Source organism: Camelus bactrianus, chromosome 10 (assembly GCF_048773025.1).
Source record: "Camelus bactrianus isolate YW-2024 breed Bactrian camel chromosome 10, ASM4877302v1, whole genome shotgun sequence".
Taxonomy (NCBI): domain Eukaryota; kingdom Metazoa; phylum Chordata; class Mammalia; order Artiodactyla; family Camelidae; genus Camelus; species Camelus bactrianus.
Window position 1 is genome coordinate 46,517,852 of NC_133548.1, and position 27,361 is coordinate 46,545,212.

The following is a 27,361-nucleotide window of genomic DNA, read 5'->3' on the forward strand; positions in this document are numbered from 1 at the left end:
GGACTACTACTCAGCCATAAAAAATAAATAAAATATTTATATATGAAATAATGTGAATAAATCTCAAAATAATTATGCCAAATGAAAGAAGCCAAGTTTTTTTTAAAAAATACATATTATATGATTCCATGTACATAAAACTCTATAAAATGCAAGCTAGCATGTAATGCCTGAAAGCAGATAAGTAGTTGCCTGAGGGGTATGAAAGGAGAGATCACAAAGGGCTGTGAGAAAAATTTCAGGAATGATAAATATATTCAATATCTTGACTGTGGTGACAGTCTCACAGTTGTATACATGTGCCAAAACTTTAAAAACTGTACACTTTAAATATTTATACCTTATTTTATTGTCAATTACAACTCAATAAATATCTTTCAAAAGAGGAAGTTGAGCTAAAACATTATCAAAGGAGATGCACATAAAATATATTAAAGAGGTAAATCCTCAGGACTTGGGGAAAGAAATAGGTGAAAGAAGCTCAGTTTTCTTTATTAAATGGGGATACAAGTAAGACATTTTATCCTCAAGTAGCTATCTAATATAAATAGAAAATGCATGTAATAAGTTAATTTTTTTCAGGTAACAAAAAACCACCAGTGTTGATGCAGTAATTTAACACTTATCACAGTCATTTTGTATTTATATCTGAAAGAATGTAAGAGAAAGAAAAAGCCAATTGTATCTTTTTCTCCAAAAATGTAGCAACAAGACTAAATGACTCGAAGATTCACTTAGCAAAGTAATTTTTAAATAACTAAAAGAACAGAATAAACAGATCTCTCATTGGGTTTATGTAAAAGCAAAATGGGGATGCCAACTCTTTTACATTGATCTGACTTTTGAAATGGTTTAGATGAAAGCCAATGCCACCTGGCCCTCTGTGTTATGTCAACAGAGAGGTCAGTTCTGCTGAAATTTCTCCCTAAAAGCCTCCTGGTTTTCCAGTACTGCTCTACTGCTCCTACGAAAAACCCTGTTCTACAACAAACAGCATAGACGGAATACATCTATAAGCTTATCTCATTATTTCCAAAAGCAGAGTAGAAAATAAACATTCTTCTCAAGATAAAGTTCAGAGTAACAGTAGAATAATAGGTTCTTAAAGTTTAGTTGGAATCATATTAGTTAGAATCAAAATTGATAATTAAGTTAATTTATGTTTTTGATCCATAAAAATGGGTAAAGAAATTATTACTTAAGAAATATACTCTGTTTGGCAGAAAGCATCTTTTTAAATCTCATGTCCAGGAAAGGGGAGAAAAAACAGTAATAATGCACTCTGTTTAGAAGAATGGAAGCCATGCTTTAGAAGGGAAGCCTCTTAGGTCAGTGTCTCCCACCACCCCGCACTACAAAGGGCACTGTTACTGTTTCCACTGGCTCAAATGCACAAACAACAATTCTTTGTTATTCATGATAAGCCCCTCAGATCACACTTAAGTTCATGCTACCTTGAGCCAGGTTATATCAGCCCAACCTCTGGGGAGAAGGAAGGGGCCTGAGACTGAGTTCAACCACATGGTCAATCAATCATGCCTATTTTATAGGAAACCCCAATAAAAACTCTGGACAATGAAGCTCAGTTGAGTTTTGTGGTTGGCAAACACACTGACAACTGATGTACCAGGAGAGTGACATGTCTTGATTCCATGGGGAGAGGACACAGAAGCTCCACATTCATGTCCCTGCAAGACCTTGCTGTATGGGTCTCTTCTTGTAGCTGGTCCTAATTTTTATCCTTTATAATAAAATTGAAATCATAAGCATAGCACTTCCCTGAATCCTGAGAGTCATTTAGCAAATTATTAAACCTGAGGGCATTGTGAGAACCCCTGATTTTACAGCCAGTTGCTCAGAACCCAGGTGGTCTGGGAATATCCAGAGCTTATGGATAGTTTGGTGTTTGAAGTGAGGGCAGTCTTGTTGGGTACTGTGCCCTTTTCTTGAGAAGTCTGCACTTAGCCTGGATAGTTAGTGACAGAACTGTGTTATATTATTTCACCTAATCACTCTCTCTGCCTCATTTTCCTCATCTGTAAATGGAGACAATCATAGTATTTATACTTCATAAGCTTTTTGTAAGAAATAAATTAGTTAATATATGTAAATCACTCAGAACAGTGCCTAGCACATATAAAACACAATGTAAGTATTAGAGCAGTTTTTGAGTTGTTGTTGTTTTTATTACTAAAGTTCAGAGCTGACTAATATAGCGATTATCAGATTTTTCTGCTTAAATTGAAATAACACAGAGAAAAGACAGTCTCCCAACTTCAGTCAGAAAATGTTAACAACACTAATCATATAGTTGGTCCTGATATTTGTCAGCCACTGCTATGAATACAAATGACCAGTGCTGATATCTATGACATCTAGCAAAACTCAGGCCAGCCAGTTTGAGCCAGAGCCAGAATATTGCATGCTTTTTGTAGCTCTGGAAATTATCACTCCAGAAAGACTAGCGGTCTTAGTTAGAATAATGAAGCAAATTGTTGGGAGAAATAGTACACGAGAAGATTCTCACTTTAGTTTGTCAAACCACCAGGCAGGACACTTAGGACATTTTAGCAAATCCTAAAATGGTTCATTTATATCACTTTTAGCTTAGCTATAAGCTACATCACTGTGCACTGAAATTTTTTCTCTGCTCATCGGTAATGACTACCACCTCTTCAAAACTCACTGCATTGTCTTCCATCTTCCTGTCATTTAAAACATGCTTGGAAGTGTTCCAATTAGTTGCTGAGTCCAGAAATAAAGTTCTTACCAGACAATTGTCTTGAGCTGCTCTCTAATATTATGATTTAGTCCCTCTGTTTTTGGTTGCTTTCCCTTCCCAGCTACTTCTCTTTGACTTTCAGAGAAGGCCAGGAATGCTCTCCCTGCCATCTTTCATTCTAACTTCCTACTTATGATATCTACTCTTAAAACCCAAGCGCCATGGCCTCACGTTATTACCGAAAAAGAAGAAAAATAAAATTAAATGGTACTGTTAGAAGATTTTCCCTGGCAGTGCCGGTATCATTCCAAAGATCATTTCTGTGCTTGATTTTGCATCAGTAGACAGCCTGAGTTGCTCCAGAGTTGTTAAATAAAAGCCCACACAAGGAACCCAGCTTCTAATGATTTCCAAAAAGCTATTTGTATAGCTAGCTTATGCTTCTTCCAAACTGAAAACAGAATTAACAAGAAGTATCAGCCTGTCCATCCTAGAACAAGGATTAGAATCCAGGTCTTTCTGTTTCAAATCTAATGCTCTCCATCTATATTATAGATGATCCCTTTCAGAACTGAAATTCTATTATCCTAGGTAAGAATTTAAACAAAAATAGAAACTGCTTCATTCCTACCAAAACTGGTCTTCTCCACCACCAGACCAGTGCTTTCAACCAAGGTGGGATGGAAAAGCATTGGCCTAGAGAGCACAAGGCCCAGGTCTAAGTTCTGACTCCACTGTTTACTAAGTGCATGACAATGAACAAGTAACTACAAATCTAGGCCTAAAGCTCCTCATTCGAAAAACCAGGGACCCTGGTGGTCACTTACATTTAACTCTTCTTAGCATCAAGTCCTACCCTAAAAGACCCCGGGAAGAGATTGCTTCCATTCTCGTTAGTATCAAAGGAAGCTCCATCCACAGGTACAAATGTAGCAGAGGCTAAAGCACTGTTTTTCCTTTCCCTGTCAAGTCTCACACAAAATGTTTTCACTCAGAACTCTGAAGTGAATGTTTCAGAAAAAAAAAAAAAAGTGGTACTCATGGCTTAGCAGTTTTACATATGAAAAAGATCTGAAGAGCTAAAGTTTTAATTTAATAGGTTCAACATGAGTCAGCAGAGTGATGTGACTGTTGAAGGCACCGGTAACTAATCAGACTGCATTAACAGATGTACAGCATCCAGAACTGACAAGCCAACGGTCTTGCTCAGCTCTGTGCTGATCAAACCACTGGGGGCCAGCATTCAACTCTAGAAGCCATGACCTAAGAAAGATTTAACAAAAGCATCCACGTGCAGGAAACCAAGATGAAGAGGAGGCTGGAAAAAAAAATGTTTTCTTCAAAGAACTAGGGCTATTTAACCTGGAAGAGAAGACTCAGGAGAGAGTCCACCTGGGCTTCAACCCAATCTTTGAATCATTTAGGACTCAGCAGAGCCAGGACCAAGTGGAGAGCTTCAGAAGAAAGGAGCTGCCTCAAAAGGCCAGCAGGCTCCCTATATCTGGAGATAAAGCAGACAAAGCTGGGAGATTCCTTTGAGGGGTTGGGAGAGCGGGTCAGGAGAGGGATAGAATTCAGTTAGAATTCTAATGAAGAACAACTCCAACTCTGAAGCATCTTCCCCCATTCCCAACACAGTGACTCTATTCAGTCTCATTCAGTCTCTATACAGTCTCTATTCAGTATGTAGAACCATTTCAGTAATTTGTTCTTTACTAAGCGTTTTATACCCATGTCCTTTTAAGGCCAAGTTTCTACCCATCTTCTTCTCTCTTCTCTAAACCTTCTGACAGGTAGGATTGATAATCAGGCTGCCTATTACCTTCTGAGGACTTCCATGCCTTCCACAAGTCCTCCACGCTGATGAGCTTATCTTCACCATGGAAGGTGCTGTGTTTCGCCGTTGGGTCATGGTAATTGAGGTCTTCCCTCAGGAACTGCAAGGGAAAAACACACAAGTCACAAGAGACACCTGGGAGTCAGCCCACCAAGATCTCCATACAGGTCATCCATCTAACTATCCACAGCACATCCCATCCCCCCAATGTACAAGTGTATCGCATCATTCATGTAGCCTTCCTTCCATGTGTTTATGTCCTACTTGCCAACTAGACTGCCTTTTCTTCTTTGTTATATTTTCACTTGAAAAAAAATGAATGAGAACTTCCTTCCTCAAATTTTTTAATTATGGAAAAGGGAGGAAGAATTAATAACTTTTGAGCACTTATTCATACACTAAGCAACATTCCACTAACTTCTGTTTTCTCATCTAATCTTCACAATCAGTGGATTATCACACCTGCTTTACAAATGAGAACAGTAATACTCTCAAAGAACACAATTTACCCCAAATCTCAAAACATTAAGTTTAGGGAGATTAAATTACTTGCTGTGATGATTTTATAATATGCCGACAAATCTTTGACAATCCTCCCACAAAAGTGGATTTCCCCTCCCCTTGAATAAAGGCTTACTTTTAGTGACTCATCTTCTAATGAAAAGAATGTGGTAGCAATGATGTGGAATGACTTCCAAGGCTAGGTTAGAAGAGGCAATACAGATTCCACCTGGCTCTCTCCCTTTTGGGACACATGCTGTGGGAGGTCTGAGCCAACACGTAAGAAGCCTGGCTACCCTGAAGCTGTCATTCTAGAGAGATCATGCGGAAAGACTATACAGAGTTAGGGAGAGATGTCTAAGCAGCCCAGCTGTATGAGTCTTCCAGCCCAGGAGTCAGACATGTGGGTGACTGAGACTTCAGGTGATTCTCACCCCCCTACTTTTGAGTTACTTCACCTGATGCCAAGTGGATACAGATAAGCTATCTCTGATAAGCCAAGCCCAGATTGCAGAAATCTGACAAAATAAATGTTATTGCGTTTTGAGCCACTACATTTGGGGGACGTTTGTTACATATCATTAGATAACTAAAACATCTGCTAAGGTTATAGCTGGTAAGTGATAGAGTTAGTATTCCAACCCAAGTTATCTGACTTTATAGCCCAAACTTTTCCCCTGCACTGCATATACTATCCTTTAGTTTCGTGGATTTTTTTTTCATACTATATTTTTACAAGAAAGAAGAAAAGCAAAAGAAGTCAAAGCTTTTAGAAATGTAACTGGTAATTAATTTCACAGATACTCATTCAGCCTGATCCTTAACCTCATAAATGCATACAAAATTGAACATGTATCACTGTTTTCCACAGAGCATTGAACATCAAAGAAATGTGCAACTCTGATCACTACTCTTAGAAGAAGACATTTTTTAAATAGTCCATCTAACATTCAGTGTATTGTATGCAATAAATTGTAAATCTTAACATTTTTTCCCAAGTTGCTACCTAGTATCCCAACCCCATTCATTAAATTATCTTTCATTCCTTTTTGGGAAAATGCTAGTTAATAAGAAGTTAAGTCTTTACATATAGTTAGGTATATTTCTAAGTTCTCCATTCTTTTGCACTAAATCATATTCCTATTTTTGTGCTAGTACTTGACTATTTTGTTATAAATTTTATTTTATTTTATACTTTTAGAATTTCTCTAATAGCTTGACCCCCTTTTCCCATGGCTCTTCTATTTCAGAATACTTCTTGTCAATCTCAGTTGCTTTCTTTTCAAAATGAATCTTAAAACAATTTTGGTCATTTTATTAAGAGTCTGATTTGCTCTCATTAGGGTCCTAAGTGATGAGATCACTGGACCTTAAACACCAGACACTAGGACATCTCAGGGAAAGCACAGCCACAAGCAGTCTGAGACAGCCAGTCTAGGGGCAGAAATTCATTCATTCATTTATTTAACAAATATAAGATTTCTATGTACCAGCATAGTTCCTGGTATTTTAGCTGTGGCCAGAAGACACAAAGAACTTACTGCACTAGAAGTGCAGTAAGTAGTAAACAAAACAGATAAAAATCTTTATCCTCACTGAGCTAACGTCCCATTTGGGTGTGAGAGACAATTATTTATATAAAGCAGGGAAGAGCAGCAGGGAATGCCAAGAGTAGTGGCATTCGTGATTTATCATCTTAACTAAAGGAGCCAAGGAAGGCCTCATTAAGAAGGTAACTTTTAAGCAAATATCTGAAGCAAATGTTGGAGAGAGGCAAGCCGAATAACTGGAAGAAGAGTATCCCAAGAACAGGGAGTAGCAAATGCAAAGGCCCTGTGACAAGAACAAGCATGTTCCAGGAATAGCAAGGAGGCCAGTGTGGTCAAAGAGAAGTGAGGTGGTAACTAGTAGGAGATGAATTCAGGGAAGCAACAAGGGTCCAGATCATAAAGTCCCTTGTAGGACATCATAAGGACTTTGACTTTATGCTGAGATGGAAGAATCTGAAGAGAGGTGTGATATGATCACAGTTATATATATATTTTTAATTTTTCTGAATGCTGTGTTGAGGAGCAGACTATAGGAGGGCAAGGGCAGACGCAGGGAAACCAGGTGGCAATTGCAATAATCAAGGTGTAAGCTAATGGTGGCTTGAAACAAAGTAGTAGTGTAGGGGTAATGAGAAGTGGACAGGTTTTGCATATATTTTAAAGAGATCAAATTTCTAATCTTCATAATTTTTTAGTTTTGATTTATCAGGTCCTTTAAGGTAGCCCCTACTTTGGTCCTCCTAGGCTCTAAGCCAGACCTTCTTACTCTAAGACTAGGGAAACGTGTTATATGTAGGCCTTAGGATCAGGAATGCCAAAATCTTCCAGGAAGGGGATTTTCTACCATTACCCACTAACTGCAGGAAACCTTGTGATGAGACATACCAGCTACTTACAGAGAATCAACAAGAATTAGACTGCTTTTTTTTTTTTCCAATTGAAGCATAGTCAGTTTCCAATGTTGTGAGAATTAGACTGCTTTTTATAGCCAAGTCTGATCACTGAGGTATATGGAGAGCAGAGAAGCTTATGGGAAGAATGTCCAAGGAGGATCTGCCCAGGGGCTCACATCGGGCTCTGTTGGTGCCACAAAACATGCAAAGAAAGAGTAGGGTCAGAAAACAAAGCCAGCAAGAAAGTGGTGCCAAACGAGGAATGTGGGCTGACAGAAGCTCTATCCAAAGGAAAGGCCTGATGCTGAGAAAAATCTCTTTAGAGCATAAAGTAGTGGGGCTGCAACAATTAGGCCTTAAGAGCAGGAAAGGCAGTGTACTCAAAATGTAAAGAGCTCCGAACCCATAAAAACAGACTCCTCCCTTCCTGTGAGACTTTTGGGCAAGTACTTAGCATCTCTGGGCCTGTTTTCCCCTCAAAATGAGAGCTAATTATCCCTCTCATTTGAGTGTGATAAGGATTAAACGAGTCATGTTTGCAGAGGTCATAAACTGCCTTTGAACATGTCTTTTAGTGGCCCACAGAGCATTTTATAAGTCAAAACTATATTTAGAAATCAAATTTCACCACAAAAGTCCAGCTCTCTTTAAAAAATATCTAAAGATACAGGAACACTGAGCTCCAGTGACAACTTTAGAACTTTATTTAGGGGCTATGATTTGATTGGAAGGGAGAGTGGTGGCTAAGGGACTTGTTGTGAGGTTGTGTTTGCATAGCAAGCACATTGTTTGTATGTAGATTGTTCATTACAAATTAATTTTTAAATGCAATATTTTATGAAGACATTTTTATTCACACTTAAAATTAAGAAAAAAATCAATTGTCCATATGAAATAATATTATATCTATGTTGCAGCTGGGGCAGCTTGGAAGTGGGGGAGTTGGTGCTGAGGGAGACAATGAGGGCCTCAAGCCCCCACCCCCAGGGAATCACTCCTCAGTTGGCCTGTCTACCTGGCAACAATCTGCCAGAGTGGAGCAGCAAGAGCACCCTGTGAAGAGGAATACTCTCTAGTTTGCCACAGCTCCCACCACTCACAGATTTATGTGTGTGCACTTTTGCAGCCCACATTCTTCAGTTATGATAACCCAACTCCTCAGGGCATAGAGCTTGTGACTCCTGAAGTTCAGAAAAGCACAGTTAAGTTTTAAAGCACAACTTGAATGTTAGCTGTGATTATTATTGGAAGGAGGGTAAGATAAGGATATGACAGGAAAAGAAAAAGCTTCTTCATCAAAGATGACACTTCTGTGCTCCCACAGCCACTGTGTATACCAGTATCAGTCTTGTTATGTGTCTATCTCCTCTACCAAATAATATATCCTTCGACAGAAGGTCCCAGTTACCCAGCCGTAAACACAGTATACAAGAAAGTTGTACTAAACTAGAACTCTGATGTCTAACATACTTGGGGTAGGCATTACCACGTATTACCCTGAACTCTGTCCCACATCCAACTGATAGCTAAACCTGACTTAAGACAAAACTTAAAAGCAACAAAAAGCAAAACCAAAAAAAACAGGCAACTTTTGGCTCCCACAACAAGGATTTACTATTTCAGACTCAGAATAAGCAGCTCTTCTCTCAGGACGGCCTAAGGAGGCTCCCTAAAAGTCTTGCCTTACCATGGAGAATGCAGCATTGGCTAGAGGTGCAGCTCAACAGCTCTCTGAAGAGCCAAGGGACCAGTTGTCACTAGGTATATTTAGCTGTATGAGCTGAGAAAAGTAATCTCCCTGGCAGTGGCACAAAGCATGCAACCCCATCCCAAGTGAAGCAGTAGGGAAGGGGTGTGGAACAGAGCAGACAGGAGGAGAGACATCTCTCTAGAATTCCCAATAAAATAGGCCCAGCCAGCTTCATCAGGGAACAGAATTCACTGACGTAAAGCTAGAAGAGGAGGAGCACATCTTCAGGTGCTGGAATCAGGCAGGTTTCCCAGTTTCTTGGAACCAATTACTCCTCTTTCCCCTTCCCAGTCTTGTTCACCACCTTGCTCACTTTCCATGTCTCCCAAACCAGACCATACCACCTTCACTCCCACTACCCCCACACACAATGTTTATAACCCACAACACACATGCCCAGATCTGAGAAGCTTCCCAACTCTTGTTCACCACGTGAACATCCAGCAAGGACCCACATTGTAACAACAGCTCTGAATGCCATTTGTACAGAATTCTGGGACAGGATGTCTCAGGGGTGAAATGTCTGTCCTCAATGAGACCAGAAGCTATTGCTCAAGATCAGGGAGAGGACAGTCATTTCTTACTTACCTTTGTACATCCAGTTTCACATCTGCCAACCCATCTACCATACTAGTCACTAGAATGACTTTTGTAAAATGTAAATCTAACTATATCAGAGAATTGTAGACTGGGGCAACTAAAGCAAGGTGAAAGCCCATTGGCAAGGACTACTGCCTGAGATGTAGGGGGCAGCCTAGCCTGGCGAGATCACGGGCGTTTCACCCTCCAGGGGCAGGCAGGCCGGCCAGCGTCCCCCTGTCAGCCTCGAACCCAGGGAAGCACTGGGCCTGAGCCAACTGCCACTGGAACTGCTCCTGACAGTGCTGAGCTACTTGCCACCGCCCCCCCCCCCCCCATACACACAAGCTGCTTGGGTGCTGCCACTAGGTATGTTCGTGCTAGTGTGCCCTGGTGGATGCCCTGGCCCTGTGGCTGATGACCCTGGCCTGGGACCACCGCGCCCTGTGGCTCATCGTCCACAGCTGCCTACCCCGTGACAACGATGCCAGTCCCTGCCTCCTGGGCCACTTTTGTGAGCACAGGCCAATAGGACACAACCTGCTGGGTAATCCTGAGAGTGAAGATGGCTTCAGGAAAAGGACAATGCTGAGTGATGGGGAAGACTGGCCAGAGGAGGAAAACTGTCAGGTTATGCCTAGACCCCCTTCTCTGACCTACCTCCTATCTGCCTACAGGTGTTGTTACAATAAGAAAGTATTGGACCTGGAGGAGGAGGGTTTCTGGCCGGAACTCCTGATAGTGGCAAGATTGACATTTATGTCTCTGATAGGTGACAGACCAATAAGGCACTAACTGTGTATATCAGCTATTGTCCAGCTTCTTGATGCCAACCAGGCCATTCTGGACCATTTCTCTTCTAAACCTTATCCCATCCAGCAGTGTAGAACAATGTCATCTTTGAGGTCAGCCATGTGTTCTCCAACCTCAAGAGGTCTGCTTTGTGTCTCTTGAACACTGGATCTGGGACATGGAGCTCTGCTCTGAACATTTGCCCAACTCCAGTGAGTTCATGCAAGTCCGTCTGTCCTAGTCAAATGACTGTCCTAACAAAACAACCTGATTGTGCCTTTCAGGAGCTGTGACCATTGGCTGGGACATCTCATTAATCAAGGGCTTGTAGCTTTCTGGCATCCTAGGATCTCCTGAATCCAGTCAAGGGTCCTACTGGGCCCTGTTTTCATCAGTTTTTCCGGCAGCTATTGTCTAAGGCTGCCCCTGTTCTTCTGAGTGGAGAACCCCCTGGTGAGTACAGGGAAATGCTGGAACTGGAGAGGATTCCTCCCCCTCCCCCCCCCCCGAAGCCTTCTGGTTCAGCCCCAGTCCCCTCTTCCCTTGTCTCCTCTGTTTCTGCCTCAGAGGCTTTCTTGGTTCCTTCCTGAAAGCCCTCTCCTCTGGTCTGATCTAGAACCTCATCCCTATGGCTGAGAAAATTCCAGCCCCCTTGGCTGGTGAACTTAACCTCCTGAAGTTTCATAACTGGGTCCAGGTCTCACAGCTGAATGTCAACTACCTCAAAAAATGTTTGGAGACAGATGTTTCTGCCCACTCTGTGAAAAATGAAGTGGTCCCCTGAGCCCAACTATACCTCGAATTGGATGTATAAAAATCTTTTGTTATTTTGAAATTCTTTTCAAACTTGGAGAAAATATATCAGCAATCTATCTGCCAATCATATGTAATAAATGTATTATTTTGCCCCCCAAAATCTAATTATACCAGCACACCTACTTAAAATCTCATGACTCCCCCTTACCTACAGGATAAAGCCCTAGTTTCTTGGCCTTACATTCAAGGACTTTTATAATCTGGCCCATAGACTAACCTCCCAGTCCACTTCCTGGCCATCTACACTCAAGGCCAAGAGTCAGGAAACAATGGCCATGGGCCAAATCCTGCCTACTGCTTGTTTTTGTAAATAAAGTTTTGTTGGAACACAGCCACATTCACTCATCTATGTACTACTGCTGCTTTCGTGCTTCAAAGGCAGAGTTGAGTTGTTGTGACAGAGACTCAACGGCCAGCAAAGCCTAAAATATTGCCTATTTGGCCCAATATAGAACAAGTTTACCAACATTTGCTCTAGACTCATCAAGCTACTTCAGCCTCCTTGAACAAACCACGCCCTTTTATACTTCTAAGCCTTTACACAAGGTGCTCCATTTAAAATACTTCTCCTTCTCTTTATCTGCTAAAGAAAAAGTCACTGGCTCTGTGAAGTTTTCCAGACCTCTCCCAAGCAAGGTAATTGCACTATCCTATTTGTTCTCTTAGTTCTCAGGGTATACACCTATGACAGTACTTATTCCATTATACTATAATTACTATTTAATTACTCCCCTTTACTCCCCCTAAGCAACTCAAATATGGAAACTATTTTATTTGTCATTTATCTCTTTATCCAGCATCTTCCAAATTCTCTGGAACACCTAAATGAATAATTAATTTAGCTCTGTAAGCCTACCTCCAAGCATAGGGCCTGGCACAGAGCAGAGTATGTGGTTATTAAATAACTGAATGCATGTCTCTCACTTGAGTTTGCCCTACAATGCTCAGAAGAATGCTTAGCTTACAACAGCTAGTCAATGCATATTATATCTACTATACAGAAGGAAAAAAAGGTTCCCAAATTGCCAGTCAATCTAAAACAAAGATATTCACCTAGGGGCCAGAGGGTTACACTGGCTTGGATTCAGTGTAATATGATGGCTTAGAGCTTGATTCTACAGCCAGGCTGCCTAGGTTTGAATCCTGGTTCTATCACTTACTTTCAGTGTACTAGTCACATCATTCATAAAATGGAGATAATAGTACAAAACTTCATAATACTCTCAAGGTATTATAAGTGGATTAAATCACATAAAGACCTTAGAGTAGTACCTGGCACAAATTAAGCTTTCCTATGATGAACTGACCTTTCCTGTATATTAATATATTTGACATACTATAAGAGGAATATAAAGATACTAAAAATTTACAATCCTGGAGCCCACTATTGCTGATCTCTCATGTGTAAAGGAGACACATAAAGGAGGTAGAAGACAGATATTTCCTAAATGCTTGCTATATAAATGCCATGTGCCAAGAGATCAGCAATAGACAAGGCACTGTAATCTACTGACCTCTAAGGCCCTTTCCATTTTACTCTGTGATTCTTACTTTGGAAGCTTTAACTTTATTTAAAATAGAAATTCCACAGCCTTGGCAAGAACTTCCCTGCCTTTGCCACGTCAACTGCCGCTTCCTCCCATCTCCAGTGATAATGAAATACTTGAAATTTCCTGAAAGTACCAGGGTCTTAACCATTCCCATGTCTTTGCACATACCATTCCCTTAGCTAAAACACTTTTCCTTCTCCTGATCATTCCTAGTCATCTCTTCAGACCCAAATGATATATCAGCAACTCTGTACATGGGTAAAACTAACTTAGGTCTTTCTCTTCTGTGACTCCATCACAGTTTTCACTTATCCTACTATAGTATCCTCATCTGTTTACATGTCTATTTCCATCACTAGAGGAACTTCTTCTAAGGCAGCAACTTCACCTTTCCTTTTACTCCTATATATTTAGTACTCAGTACATATACAGGTAGAGAGAATCCCTCTGAGGTCAATGATAAAGTTTAGTCCTTGTCATGGTGTCATCCTTGACGTCCTCAGGCCATGACATTGGTCACACGACACAGATCAAATCCTAGAGGCAGCATCTAAAGTTGTAGCTTGCTAAGTACCTGGTCAGAACGGCAAAGACTGGGAAATTTTGACATCTCCAATCTTGCAAACTATCAGGACCAAAGTATCCAAGCTAGTCAAGGACTACTGGCTGGGGAAACTTATGAAAGGGGGATAGAAACAGATCACTAACTTAAAAATACTTCCCCTGAGAGAAAGGATTATCTTCTTAATTGGGTTCAATACTGCTGTGTTTACATAGGATGAGTATATAGCAACAGAGAGTTTTGAACCTCTTCCCAAAGGAAATTATTTCATTTGCAACAGAATGTGAGTAAGTTCAAGACTAAGGGCTCTCTCAGAAACAGTGGAAGTTGTGGTGAAAGGCAACTGAGAGAAGATTGGTGGATTAATTGGAGATATAGGCTAAACTGTGGGCTAAAGAATTTGCTGATGAGAACTGGGAAAAGAAACAACTGGGAGGAGCCCTCCTGGAATAAGAACAAATCTCAAACACTGATCTCAGGAACTATCCTTTCAAAGGAGACCTAACATGATTGGATCAGTCTGTGGAGAAAATTTATGCCCCAGGGCATTGTTGAAAATGATAGAGTAATCTGATGGCAACTAACAGAGCTTTATAGCTGATTGTGGCCAGGGAAAGACAGAGTCAAGGAAAGCCCTGCCAAAACCACTGTCATACAAAGGTGACTGTGGGCATATCCAAAGCTGTACCCTCTGAAAGGCAACATCAGAGGCTTCACACTGTAAGGAGGTGGTGAGAATAGACCACTAAAATAGTCTTTCCAGTCACCAAACAAATAAAGAAGCAAATAATAAGCCCCAGAGGTGCTGGACCAGTAGCCAGAGTTGCTACAGAGTTACTATCAAAAACATGCAGTTTCCATGCAAATTAACAGGAAAATATGACCCATACACCAGAAAAAAATCAGGCAATAGAAATTGTGGAGCAACCAAATTTCAAATTTAACAGAAAAAGACTTCAAAATAGCCATTATAAATATGTAAAAAGACTAAAGAAAACCATGATTAAAGAGATTAAAGAAGTAAGGGAATGTATGATGACAGTATCACATCAAATAAAGACTACCAATAGATGGAAATTACAAAAAAGAACCAAATAGATGTTGTGGAATTTAAAAAGTACAATAACTAAAATAAACATTTTAGGAGAGGGGCTCAACAGTAGCTCTGAAATAGCAAAAGACAGAATTATCAAATCTGAAGAGAGATTGAAAGAGATTACACAATCTAAAAAACAGAAAAAAGAATGAGAAAAAAATGAACAGTTTCAGAGAAATGTAGAACACCATTTTGCTTATATGAATAATGGGAGGATCAAAAGGAGAAGGTAAAGATAATGGAGCAGGAAAAAAAATATTCAAAGAAATAAAGTCTAAGAATTTCCCAAGTTTATTGAAAAACATTATGGGTAGCATACATACAGTTCAACAAACTTCAAAGAGGACAGGATAGATGCAAAAAGACCCACAAACAGACGTATCATAGAACATGCTGAAAGCCAAAGGCAAGGAGAAAATCTTGAAAGCAGCAAAAGAAAAATGACTCATCACACACAAAGGAAGCCAAATAAAATTAGCAGCCTACTTCTCATCAAAAACAATGGATGCCGGAAGGCAGCAGGATGGCATGTTCAAAGTGCTAAGAGAAAAAAACTGTCAAGCAAGACTCTTAAATCCAGCAAAACTATCTTTTCAAACTCAAGGCAAAATACAGATAAACAAACACTGAAAAAATTCTGTTAGGTGACACACTTTACCAAAATAAATAAATAAATAAAACCCACCAAAGGAAGTTCTTAAGGGTAGTAAGTGATCTCAGATAATTTGAATCTACATTAAAAAAAATCCATTCCTTTCAAAATAAATTCATGCATTCACTCAACAATATTTATTGAGTACCAACACTGAGCCAGCAATACTCTAGGTGTCAGGGATTTAGTAGTGAACAGAACAGATCTCTTGCCCTTATGGATTAAATGATAGAATCCAGAAGGAGGTAAGTCCTTAAAAAGAAAAAACAAACAAACACACAAAAACAAAAAGAAGTGATGTGTAATAAGGATCTAAGTGCCGTAAATGGGGTAAAGTTGTAGATTTTGTTATTAAATAGGCTAGTCTGGGGAAGGTCTCACTGATAAGGAGAAATATGAGAAAAGATGAAATATTTGGGAATATGAAGGAGTTATCAAATTGGGTATCTGGAGGAAGAATATTCCAGGCAGAAGTAAGAGCTAGAACCAAGGCCCTAAGACAGGAACAACAAGGAGTGTTTGAGAAACAGCTTGGAATGTGGCTGGAGTGAAAGACCAAGGGAGACAGATGAAGGAGAGGAGATCATAATGATAAGTGGGAGCCAGATCACACAGGACCTTGCTGACTCTTGTGTTAACACTGGCTTTCACACTAAATGAAAAATGAAGCTATTACAGGGTTTTGAGCAGAGGAGTGAAATGATCTAGTTTACATTTTTTTTTAAGCTTTTTGGTTGCTACACTGAGAATAGACTAGACATGATGATTTGTTAGGAGGCTCTTGAGCCTCGGTGCCTGCAGTGGAAATGATTAGATTTTGTACATATTTTGGAAGTAGAACTTAACTGGATTTATCAATGGATATGAGGCATGATAGGAATTATGGATGATTCAGAGTACTTTTTGACCTAGGAAATAAGCAATGGAGTTGCCTTCAATTGAGATGAAGAAGGCTGTAGGTAGAGCAGGTTTTGGATGAGGTGACATTTAGAATCCAGTTTGGATCATAATAAGCTTCAGAAGACTTTAAAATTCTTAGAAGAAAAGACAAGGGTAAATTGCCATGATCTTGGCAATGGATTCTTAGGTATGACATCAAAAGCATGCAACAATAACCAAAAAAAAGATAAATTGGACTTCATCAAAATTAAAATTTTTGTTTCAAAGGACACCATCAAGGAAGTGAAAAGTCAACATATAGAATGGGAGAAAATATTGGCAGATGATGTATCTGATAAAGGACTTGTATCTAGAATATATAAAGAATTTTAACAACTTGGAAGTAAAAAGCCAAATAGCTCAATTTAAAAATAGGCAAAGGACCATCATTCAAAAGCCCACAAATGATAAATGCTGGAGAGGGTGTGGAGAAAAGGGAATCCTCTTACACTGTTGGTGTGAATGTAGTTTAGTGCAGCCGTTATGGAAAACAGTTTGGAGATTCATCAAAAGACTAAAAATAGACTTACCATATGACCAAGAATCCTGCTCCTGGGCATATATCCAGAAGGAACCCTACTTCAAAATGACACCTGCACCCCAATGTTCATAGCAGCACTATTTACAATAGCCAAGACACGGAAACAACCTAAATATCCATCGACAGATGGTTGGATAAAGAAGTTTTGGTATATTTATACAAAAGAATACTACTTGGCCATAAAAAATGATAAAATAACGCCACTTGCAACAACATGGATGGACCTGGAGATTGTCATTCTAAGTGAATTAAGCCAGAAAGAGAAAGAAAAATACCATATGATATCACTTATATGTAGAATCTTAAAAAAAAAAAGACAATCAAAGTTATTTATAAAACAGAAACAGACTCACAGACATAAAAAACAAACTTATGGTTACTGGGGGGAAAGGGGTGGGAAGGGATAAATTGGGAGCTTGAGATTTGCAGGTACTAATATACATAAAATAGACAAAGAACAAGTTCTTACTGTATAGCACAGGGAACTATATTCAATATCTTGTAATAACTTATGATGAAAAAGAATATGAAAACAATTATATGTATGTTCATGTATGACTGAAGCATTATGCTCTACACCAGAAATTGACACAACATTGTAAACTAACTCTGCTTCAATAAAAATACATATAAAAAATAAAATAAAAAATGAAAATAGGCAAAGGGTATGAATAAAATGTTTCTCAAAAGAAGATAAACAAATGTTCAACAAGCACAAGAAAAGATGTTTGGCAACATTTGTCATCAGGGAAATGCAAATCAAAACCATTATGAGATATTATTTGACACCCACTAGGATGGCTGTAATTTTTTAAAAAATCAAATAATAACAAGTTTTTGTGAGGATATGGAGAAATTGGAGCCCTCAGGCACTGCTGCCATGAATGTAAAATGGTTCAGGCACTTTGGAAAACAGTCTGGCAGTTCCTCAAAGAGTAAACATAGTTATCATACAACCCAGGAATCCCACTCCTAGGTATATACCAAGAGGAAAAAAAAAACCACATTTACAGAAACTTGAACATGTCTATAGCAGCATTATTCATAACAGCCAAAAGGTGGGAACAATCCAAAGGTCCATCAGCTGATGAATGAATAAGCAAACTATAGCATGTCCATACAACAGAATATTACTCAGCCATAAAAAGGAGTGCAGTACTGATACATGCTACAACATGGATGAACCTGGAAAACATTATGCTAAGTGAAATAAGCGAGTCACAAAGGACCACATATTATATGACTCCAATATGAAATGTCTAGAATCAGAAAATCTTCAGGGACAGAAAGTAGACTAGGGCTAGCGGGACTAGGAGGATGGGGGATAATAGCTAATGTGTATGGGGTTTCTCTCTGAGGTGACAAAAGTGTTCTAAAATTGACTCTGGTGATGGTTGCACATGTCTGTGTATATACTATTAACCATTTAATTGTACATTTTATTATTGTATTATTTCATTACTTATATTTTGGCAGGGGGTGGAAATAATTAGGTTTGTTTATTTTTAGAGATGTTACTGGGGATTGAACCCAGGGCCTTGTGAATGCTAAGCATGTGCTCTACCACTTGAGCATACCCTCCCCCTTAATTATACATTTTAAATGGATACCTATATGGTATGTGAATTTTATCTCAATAAAGCTGTTAGATCAGGGGCCAGGCAAACTTTTTCTGTAAAGGGCCAGACAGTAAATATTTAGGCTTGGTGGGCCATACAGTCTGTTAAACTACTCAACTCTGCACTTCTGTGAAAGCAGTCGTGAACAAAATGTAAATAAGTAAGAGAGACTCTGTGCCAAAGACAGTTTATTTATGGACAGAAAATTTGAATTTCATATAGATTTCATATGTCACAAAATTCTTCTTTGGATTTTCCCCCAACTATTTAAAAATGTAAAAGTCATTTTTAGTTTGCAGACTGTACAAAAAACCAGGAAGGGGTCATAGTTTGCTGACCCCTGGACTAAATGCACCTAATCCTCCCTCCACTATGACTTCAAGTACTAAGTAAATCTCTCTCCCTTACAATCCCCATGAACAAGAGTCAACTTTGACTCCCCTCTCAGTCTTTTCCTCAACACTACCATCCCTATGCATGGCTTTCCAAGACCATGGGAAATACAAACCCAGCCAAGTAAGCACTCAACAGCAGGAAAACCTCCTGGACTCCATTTCCAAATAGACCACTAATTTATACCAATTTGGTAAAAGAGTTGAGGGCTCACCATGTGTTTCTTACAAGGTAGAGGAAAATGCTTGGGAACAGAGGATATTAAGTGAGTAAAATAAATGCATGCCCCTCTTTAAGAACCTTCTGGCTCCTAATCAACTCTAAGAGGGAGAATTTAGGCCTAAGTGTCAATGAGCAACATTTTTTTTAAGTCCTTAATGCAGACTACCCCACAGCTACGATGTGGGAAAAAGGAGATCATTTAAGGCACAGTCATTCACAGTGCCTATATGTAGAAGGTGCTTCGTGAATGTTTGACTATTCTGAACCTGGGTCCTTTGGCAAGACAGCTCATACTGTGAAAAATGACGTGTCCCAAGTGAACCAGCACTCAGCCTCTGAGTCCCAGCAACGTCTAATCTTAGGCCCTCCTCCTCAAGATGCAGGGCAGCTAGATGAGAGGGCATGGTTCTCGCCCAGTCATGCCATACTGCTGAGGTGCATGCCTACCTGAGCTACATCTGGGAGGGCCTGATGCTGCTGGGCACCGAGGGGGAAAAGAGAAGAAGCTGGATAACAACTACTATTATTGAAATTTTCACACAGCATTATGGTATCTTATTTGAGCCTCACACCAGCCATCAAAGGTATATATTATGGGTATCCCTATCTTACAGATGAAGAAACTCTTCTCTAGACACCTCCCTACTTGAGGTCTCCCAAATTTGCCCTTTTTTTTTGCCTCCTGCCATTACTCATAAAGTTGTTTTCCAGAATGTTCCTCCTTCTTTCTTCATTAGTAAACCCTGCTCCTCTTTAAAAACCAAGTTCCAGTTTTACCTGCTCGGCAAGGCCTGCTCCTGACATATCTTCCGTCAGAGTAAGAGCCATCTCTGTTTACAATCCTTCTAGCTCATCATCTTTGGGATAAAATCCAAGTTCCTCAGCAAGGCAAGAATCTGGCTCATGCCTGCCTTTTCAGCCTCATCTCCAGCCTCTCTCTCCCTATCTCACTATTACCTTCTATGATCAAAGTAAAAGAATCACTAACTCACAAATCCCTTAGGACACCACACTCATTCCTCCACTTCCTATACCCTTCTCAACCCCATCACCAGGTTAACTCCTACTCATCTTCCAAAGTCATCTCAGGCATCACCTCTTCTGAGTGGTCTTTCCTGGCATCCTAGAATGGGTTAAATTCTCTTCTGTACTTCCAGAGCATGCAGAGCTTATCTCTCATCACAACACTTATTAGGACTGAACACATACGTTTTTCTGCCTCACTAATATGTGAGCTCTTTGCAGGTAGAAAATTTGTCTTCCTTATTATCTTTGAATATCCAAATTCCAGCAAAGAGCAAACACTAAATATGTTTGGGGAAGGAAGAGAGAAAGAAGGAGGTGGGGGAGGGGGTCATTAATTGTCAAGTGAATCAGACATTGCATTGGATACCAATTGTTTCTAATGCCATTAAGTACACTGAATGTGATGCACATGCAGATATAGACATACTCAAGAGAGACTTGCATACATATACATACAGACAAACAAACACCAGTTAGATTTGAAGGCAAGCAAGACCTTGGGAGCCAGTGGCCGAGTCCTCCTTAGACAGGAAGATCCAGAAGCTTACTTAATATCTGAAGTAGAAGTTTTCCCTCTCTGCTGGCTTAACCATTTCTGGCAGCTAGATGACCCTCACATTCTGCCCACCACTTTGTAGGGTCCAGATCCTGCCTAGACTAACAGCATCTTTGGATTCCTGATTATACTTCTGGCTGTTTTTACCCCAGGTCCTGCATACTGTACTGCATCCTAACCTTTTGCTTCTAATCTTCTCCTTGATCTTCAACCTGGCTTATGAGCTTTCTCTCAGCTCTTACTTCCTTGGCTCAATGTTCCCCCGACTCCACTTCTTATGCACACAGACACATCTAAATACAGAAAGGCACATTCAAATAAAGAAAGGCACAAAATGATGTATACGTACATTCAAAGAAACAAACACAAAGACACATGGAGACGTAATCACATATATAGACATACAGAGAAGCTTTAGAAGTATAACTAGTCCCTGCCATTAATAGGACTGACATCCAGAATAGACAAAGCAGACTCATCAACAAAGAGGGGAGGAAGGAAAACAACAGTCTGCTTAGTGAGAAAGAATTTCCCTATCTGTCAAAGCAAAGCACCGTCTGGGTTTTCCTGGAAACATGAGCGGAACCATCTGGGGGAGCTGCTGCTTCATCCTGTATCTGGCTAAGGCACTGGGACAGATTGCAAATTATGCCTCCTTCCTCTGATGTTAGCTCAGCTAGTCTAGCAACTGGTACCCTTCACTGAGTGCTGGCTGACAATGTGTCTTCTGCTACACCAACACATGTTGGATTATCTCACCCCTATTCCTCTTGGAACTCCCACAGTCTCCTATGCATGCCACCATTACAGCCCTGAAGATGTGCTGTTGTCACTGCCATTTTACGTATCTGCCTCTCTCATTAGCCTAGGGGCTTGCCAATGGCAAAGAGTATCTTATTTTCACCTCTAGTCTATTCTAAAGAGGAGGAAAGTAAGGCTCCAAATTACTTGGCCTTATAGCTAGTACATTGCCAAGCTTGAATTTGAACTCAGGTCAGACTCCAAAGCTCATACTTAGACTTTTTAAAAGTTAGTGTCCAGACACTTTATTCTAAGAAACTCACAAAATGCCATGAAGTCCTCATAAAAGTTAGGTCTAAATGCATGAGCAAGGCCATAGAACTTGGACTCAGTGGAGGTTGCAGCCTGTAAACTGTCTGAGTCACTGCTGGTAGGGGAATACTACAGCCACCTATAAGTAAGTATTTACAAGAAAAAATGGGGAGAGGTCATTTACTTAACCTAAGGAGCAGATTTTACCTGAAGAATGATGTCACTCATGGCATCAGTCACCTCTGTTCTGTAAAAAGGGCCTGAGACTCTAATCTGTGCTTTGTCTGGATTAAGGGCAGGGGGTCAGAGTGTTCCACAAGGCAGGAGATAAGACAGTGATCGCTCCAGGAGATAGGCAGGGAGCAAGAAGGCAAAAACCAGCAGAGGCCTCCAAACAGTAACAGTCCTTTAGGTCAAAGAAGAATTGCTACAGCAACAGAAATGTATACATCGAAATCTATGCTGCGGTTATTTGAATAATTGTATGCAATTATTTCTTTTCTGCCCTATTTTACACACAGCAAAATTAAAAAAAAAAAAAAAAAAAGCAAAGCTCCAGGCTGTCAAAGCTATTCAGAGAAGAAGCAAGGAAAATCTATGTTTAGGATTGAGTCCAGGGACTAAGGGGAGAGCTCTGCTTCTGAGGGGCCAGCATGGTAGCAGCAGTGGAAGCCAGAGGGAGGCACCGAGCACAAGGTGAATCCAGGAAAAATAAAACCGAGACTAATTAGCCAGCTGCCTTTGACATCTCCCCTCATGGAGCTCCATATGATAAGGGGCAAGAATTTGACTCAGGTCCTCGCTATGTGGATGAGAGGGAATTACCACCTGGGTTCTCCCATAGCTTTCTTCTCATCTTAGCTTCCCTATAAGTGGCAGCTATAAAAAAAAAAAAAAAAGGAAGAAAGGATGGAATAGAGAGAAGAAGGAGGAAGGAATTCTCCCAAAGAGAATGTGCCAGGGCTCTTCAGCCTGGTGTCCTCAAAAGCCATCTACACCTGCCCGGAAACAGAGGCACTCTAGCTGTCAGCTAGCTAACCAGGGATCTCTGCTTGGGAAACCATGGTAATTCAGACTTGGAAGCACCTCTGCATATCTGTCAAAGTAAGGAGTAGGGAGATGGAGATAGAAGTCAACATGGTTTTCAACATGTTTTCTATAGAGGCCTAAGGATTCTTATGGATTGGGCTACAGAAAGGCAAGTGGGAGGTGACCACGACTCTAACCAATGCAGTGACATTTTAATTTTTTTAACATCTTTATTGAGATATAACTCAATACCAACTTAGTGTACAACTCAAGAACTCAAGGGCTTTTAGCATAAACACAGAGGTGTGCAATCATCACCACAAGTCTGAAACATTTTCATCAGTCTGATGCAGAACTGAGTTGCAATAACCCCCAAAATTAGATAACAATGAGCTAATTCAGTCTCAGTTTCCTTATCAGTTAGATGGAAAAATTAGTATCTCCCCCATAGTAGAGGTTTCTTGTAAAGATTACAGAGAGGTTGTATGTAAAATCACCTAGCACATGCCTTCCACACTGTAGCAATGGTAGGAATAGAAGTAGAAGTAGTAATACTATGACTGTGAGCTAAACCACAGGCTGGGTATTTTCTACACATGATTTCATCTCATCTTTGCCATAATCCTTCAAGGTAGGGATTACTGTCCCTATTTGACAGTGAGGAAACATAAATTCACGGAGTTTATGAAACTTTCTGAGATCATACAGTTATTAACTGATGAAAGTGTACCTAAAACCCTAATCTTTCTTGCTCTGAAACTTGTGCATATCTTTGCTCAGTCACACAGATTTTCAACATTCTCAATGTTTTATTCTTTCTTCATCAATGCTTCTCTTGCATGTTTTTCTCTAAGACTTTCCTAATATTTTAACTACAGTGATTTTTACCTCCATCCAGATTCTATATATGATTCACAGCACAGGGTAGAGCGATAGAGAAGGGGTCACAGAGGAGATCAGAGATACACATCACACACTAACATGTCCTTAGTAACTCCTAGAAACAGCCCACCACTGACTTAGCTGCTATCTTGGCCAGGAACTCACAAGTCCAAAGTCCCCTGTCCCCCATACCTTTGATCAGCCAACTCTATATTCTTGCTCTGCCTTAAAGAAACAATTTAAGGGGTACACAGCAATAAGATAGGATCTTTGCTTTCAAATTCAAAATTCAAAAAAATGTAACTCATCACCTTTATGTGTAAGGGCTGCAACACGCCCTGTGGGAGAAGCAATGATGAATAAGACTTGGTTCTTGCCTCTGGGAGACACTCAATCTGGTAGGACAGGCAAGGATGAATCCAACTAATTACAATATGGAGCATAGCAATATGGCAGATGAGAAATTCATGCCAAGTACTCTGGAGCATGGGAGAGGAAGGATTACTTCCCACTGTAGGGGAACAAACAAGATTTCCTGAAGGGAACAACATTTAATGTAAGCCAGTAGTTCTCAACTGGGAGCAGTTCTGTCCCCCAGGACAAGTGATAGTTGGCAACAGAAACATTTTTGGTAGTCACAGCTTGGGCAGGGGGTGGGAGCGGGGTGGTCCTAGCATCCAGTGTATAGAGTCTAGGGATGCTGCTAAATATCCTACAGTCTGGTCCAAAATGTCAATAATGCTGAGGTTAAGAAACCCTGATTTAGGCCTTAGAATTTTTACAGACAAAATGGGAGGCAGAAAGATGTCACCATGAGAATTTATGTGGAGCAAAGGCACAGTGATGGGATATAAAGAGCATGTTTGAGATGGCAGTAGCATACAGTAAGGGGATGCAGGGTAACATGAACTAGTCAGGTGAGCTAAACTTAGACTGCACTGCACTCCCTTTGCAAGGCAGGACCAACGATCAGAGATGTACTTTAGTAATTCCAGCATTAGTGCAAAAAGACAAACTTATAAAGATAGTACAACCAAAAGCAAGACATTCTAATTAAGTGCTAAATTGAGTGATGTAGAGGGTGTGCTATGGGAATTAGTACTGAGATGAGAGAGATCAATGGGGCTGGGAAGTCAGGGAAGATTCATGAAATATGAGGCTGTGGTATTCCAGGGGACACCTAAGTCTGATACAGGCAGGGCCAGGGGTTAGAGGGAGAGGTATAAGAAGTTAATTCCAGGTAAGGAGAACTATCTGAGCAAAGAAAGGGGACTGGAATAAACATGGAATGACTATGACAAAAAGAGAGACAAGAGTGGTAGGAGGTGTGTCTAGAGAGTCTTAAGAAAAGCTAGGGTCAGATTTGAAGGAAAGGCACAGGAAGTCAGGTGGAATAAGAGGAGGAAACTAAAACACAACTTAGGAAGATCACTGGCAGCACATACAACATGAGCTGGTGGAGGAGAAACTAGAGGCAAGGGACTACTTAGAGGAGTCTACAGTTACCTGGATACAAAGAAATGAGGCCCAAAACCTGAAGAGGAAAGATTATTAATCATGATAGTAACTTCTGAGCATAAGACAGCTACCTATCTTCATCCAAATTAGCCCATGTTGGCACTGGCTATGTGTGAGAAGCACTGGGCCCTATACACTACTTCCCAGCCAGCCCAATTCCTACTGGCCATTTAGATATTTCAAGTGGAACTGCTGGCTGCTCCTCTAAGAGCTTAGTTCTCCAGCCCTGATCCCACCTGGTGCCAGAGTCCATCCCCAACTCTCACAGCCTCCCGGGACCTAGCATGCCTCTTGGTGGAACAATGTAAAAAAAAAAAAGTTTGAAAAAACAAGTCAACTTTCACCCTACTAAAGTCAAGCAGATCTGATGACAGTACTACAATACAGCCTTGCTGTTCAAAATCCTCTAGGCTTTCAGATGGGCAATCAAAAATAAGAAGTTCTCACCTAGACCATTTCTAAAATGTAAGGCATAGGCAGGAGGCTGGCTGAGTTGCCAGAGAAGTTGTGGCCCCTAGAAACAAGTGGCCCTACTCTATCAAGCCCCTCTTCCCTTAAGATCAGCTACTCAGACAGAGACAGAACTACCTCCTGTAGTGTTCTAGCTCTAGTCGAGTCAGCCAAGCTGCTGGGGGTAGCTCCCAAAGCTGAATGCCGTGGTGCCACAGGATGATGAGAGAGCTGATTTGAAATTCTTGAAATACAGGCCAACCCTCACTATCTGGACCATCATGCTGAGGGAGGGAAAAAACATGAATTTAGAACCTATCACATACCAGCTCTTGTGCTTGAGGCTTTGCATACATTAAATTCTTACAAGAACCCTGCAAAGCGTTACCCTCCTCAAATAGCTGAGTAATTGAGGCTCAGAGAGGTAAAGTTATTTGCCTAATTGTCACAGAGCCAATAAGTGGCAAAGTCGAGTCTTGAACACAGGTCTATTTGTATCAAAACATATGCTCTTTCTGACAATAACAACACTAATAATAACAACAAAAACTAACTTTTATTGAGCCTCTTCTATATGCCAGGCATTGTACTAAGTGTTTTATATGCATTATTTCATCTTCACAACAACTTCACGAGGTGCCTAATATTATTATTCCATTTCTAATGAGGAAACTGAGGCTGAAAGAGATTAAGTAACTTCTCAAAGTTTCCACAGCTGGTAAAGGGAGAACCAGGTTTAAACCTGGGTCTGTGTGACTCCACGGCTCAAGCTTTTAACCCTACACCAGATATCACAGACACTACAGAAGTATATTTTGCAGTTTCCCACAACCTACCTATCCCCACCTCCCAAAATGTGTGATCACACCCCTGCAGAAGACTTGCATCTCAGCCTGACACCATGCTGCTACAGTGACATTGGTCAGTCATCCCACACAGGAACATTAAAATACAATTGTCAGATGTAGGTAGCTTTCCTAGAAATATAGAGGAACAGAAAGGGAGCAGTAATTAGCATTCACTGAGTTTGAATTGTGTGTCAGTATTATGCTGGGAACATTTTTCTTAATTAACATATGATGAAATTAACTTTGGTAGGGGAGTGGGGGAAATGTGGTTCTATGAGGTTTGGTACATAAGAAAATTCTTATAACCACCCCACAATCCAGACACAGGACAGTTCTATTACCCAAAAAAACTCCCTCTTGCTGTCCCTTTGTAATCAAACCTTCCCCACACTCCTAACCCTTGGTAACCACTGATCTAGCCTCCGTCCCTATAGTTTTGCCTTTTTCAGAATGTTATTAGATGTGATCATACAGTATGTAACTATTTGAAATGGTTTCCTTCTCTCAGCATAACACCTTTGAGATTCATCTTTGCTGTATGCTTCAACACTTCATTCCTTTTTATTGCTGAGTAGTTTTCTATAGTTTGTTTTATCCATTCACACACAGAAAGACATTTGATTTGTGGCCAATTTGGGGCAATTATAAGTATGGGATTTAGTGCAAATACAAATTTTCATTTATTTATAGCAGTAAATACCTAGAAGTAGAACTGCTGGGACATGTAGTAAATTATGCTTAACTTTACAAGAAACTCTATAAGCAAGAGTTCTAGTGGCTCTTCCTCCTTAACTAGTACTTAGTATTGACCACTTTTAATTTTAGCCATCCTAATAGGTGTGTAGTGGTATCTCATTGTGGTTTTAATTTGCACTTCCCTAATGGCTAATGATACTGAGCATTTTTTCATATGTTTATTTGCCATCCAAGTATCTTCTCTGATGGTGTCTGTCCAAATCTTTTCCCACTTTTTACTGAGTTGCTT

At 40.3% G+C, this 27,361-nt stretch overlaps 1 protein-coding gene across 4 annotated transcripts in view; it reads right to left on the reverse strand.

Moving 5' to 3' along the window:
• STIM1 (stromal interaction molecule 1) overlaps positions 1 to 27,361 on the reverse strand; it is a 169,835-nt gene that overhangs the window by 51,666 nt on the left and 90,808 nt on the right. For all 4 annotated transcript variants that reach the window (XM_074372513.1, XM_074372510.1, XM_074372512.1 and 1 more), the window contains one exon: positions 4,545 to 4,659. In XM_074372513.1, coding sequence (XP_074228614.1) covers positions 4,545 to 4,659 — 115 coding nt within the window. The remainder of the gene's footprint in view (positions 1 to 4,544; positions 4,660 to 27,361) is intronic.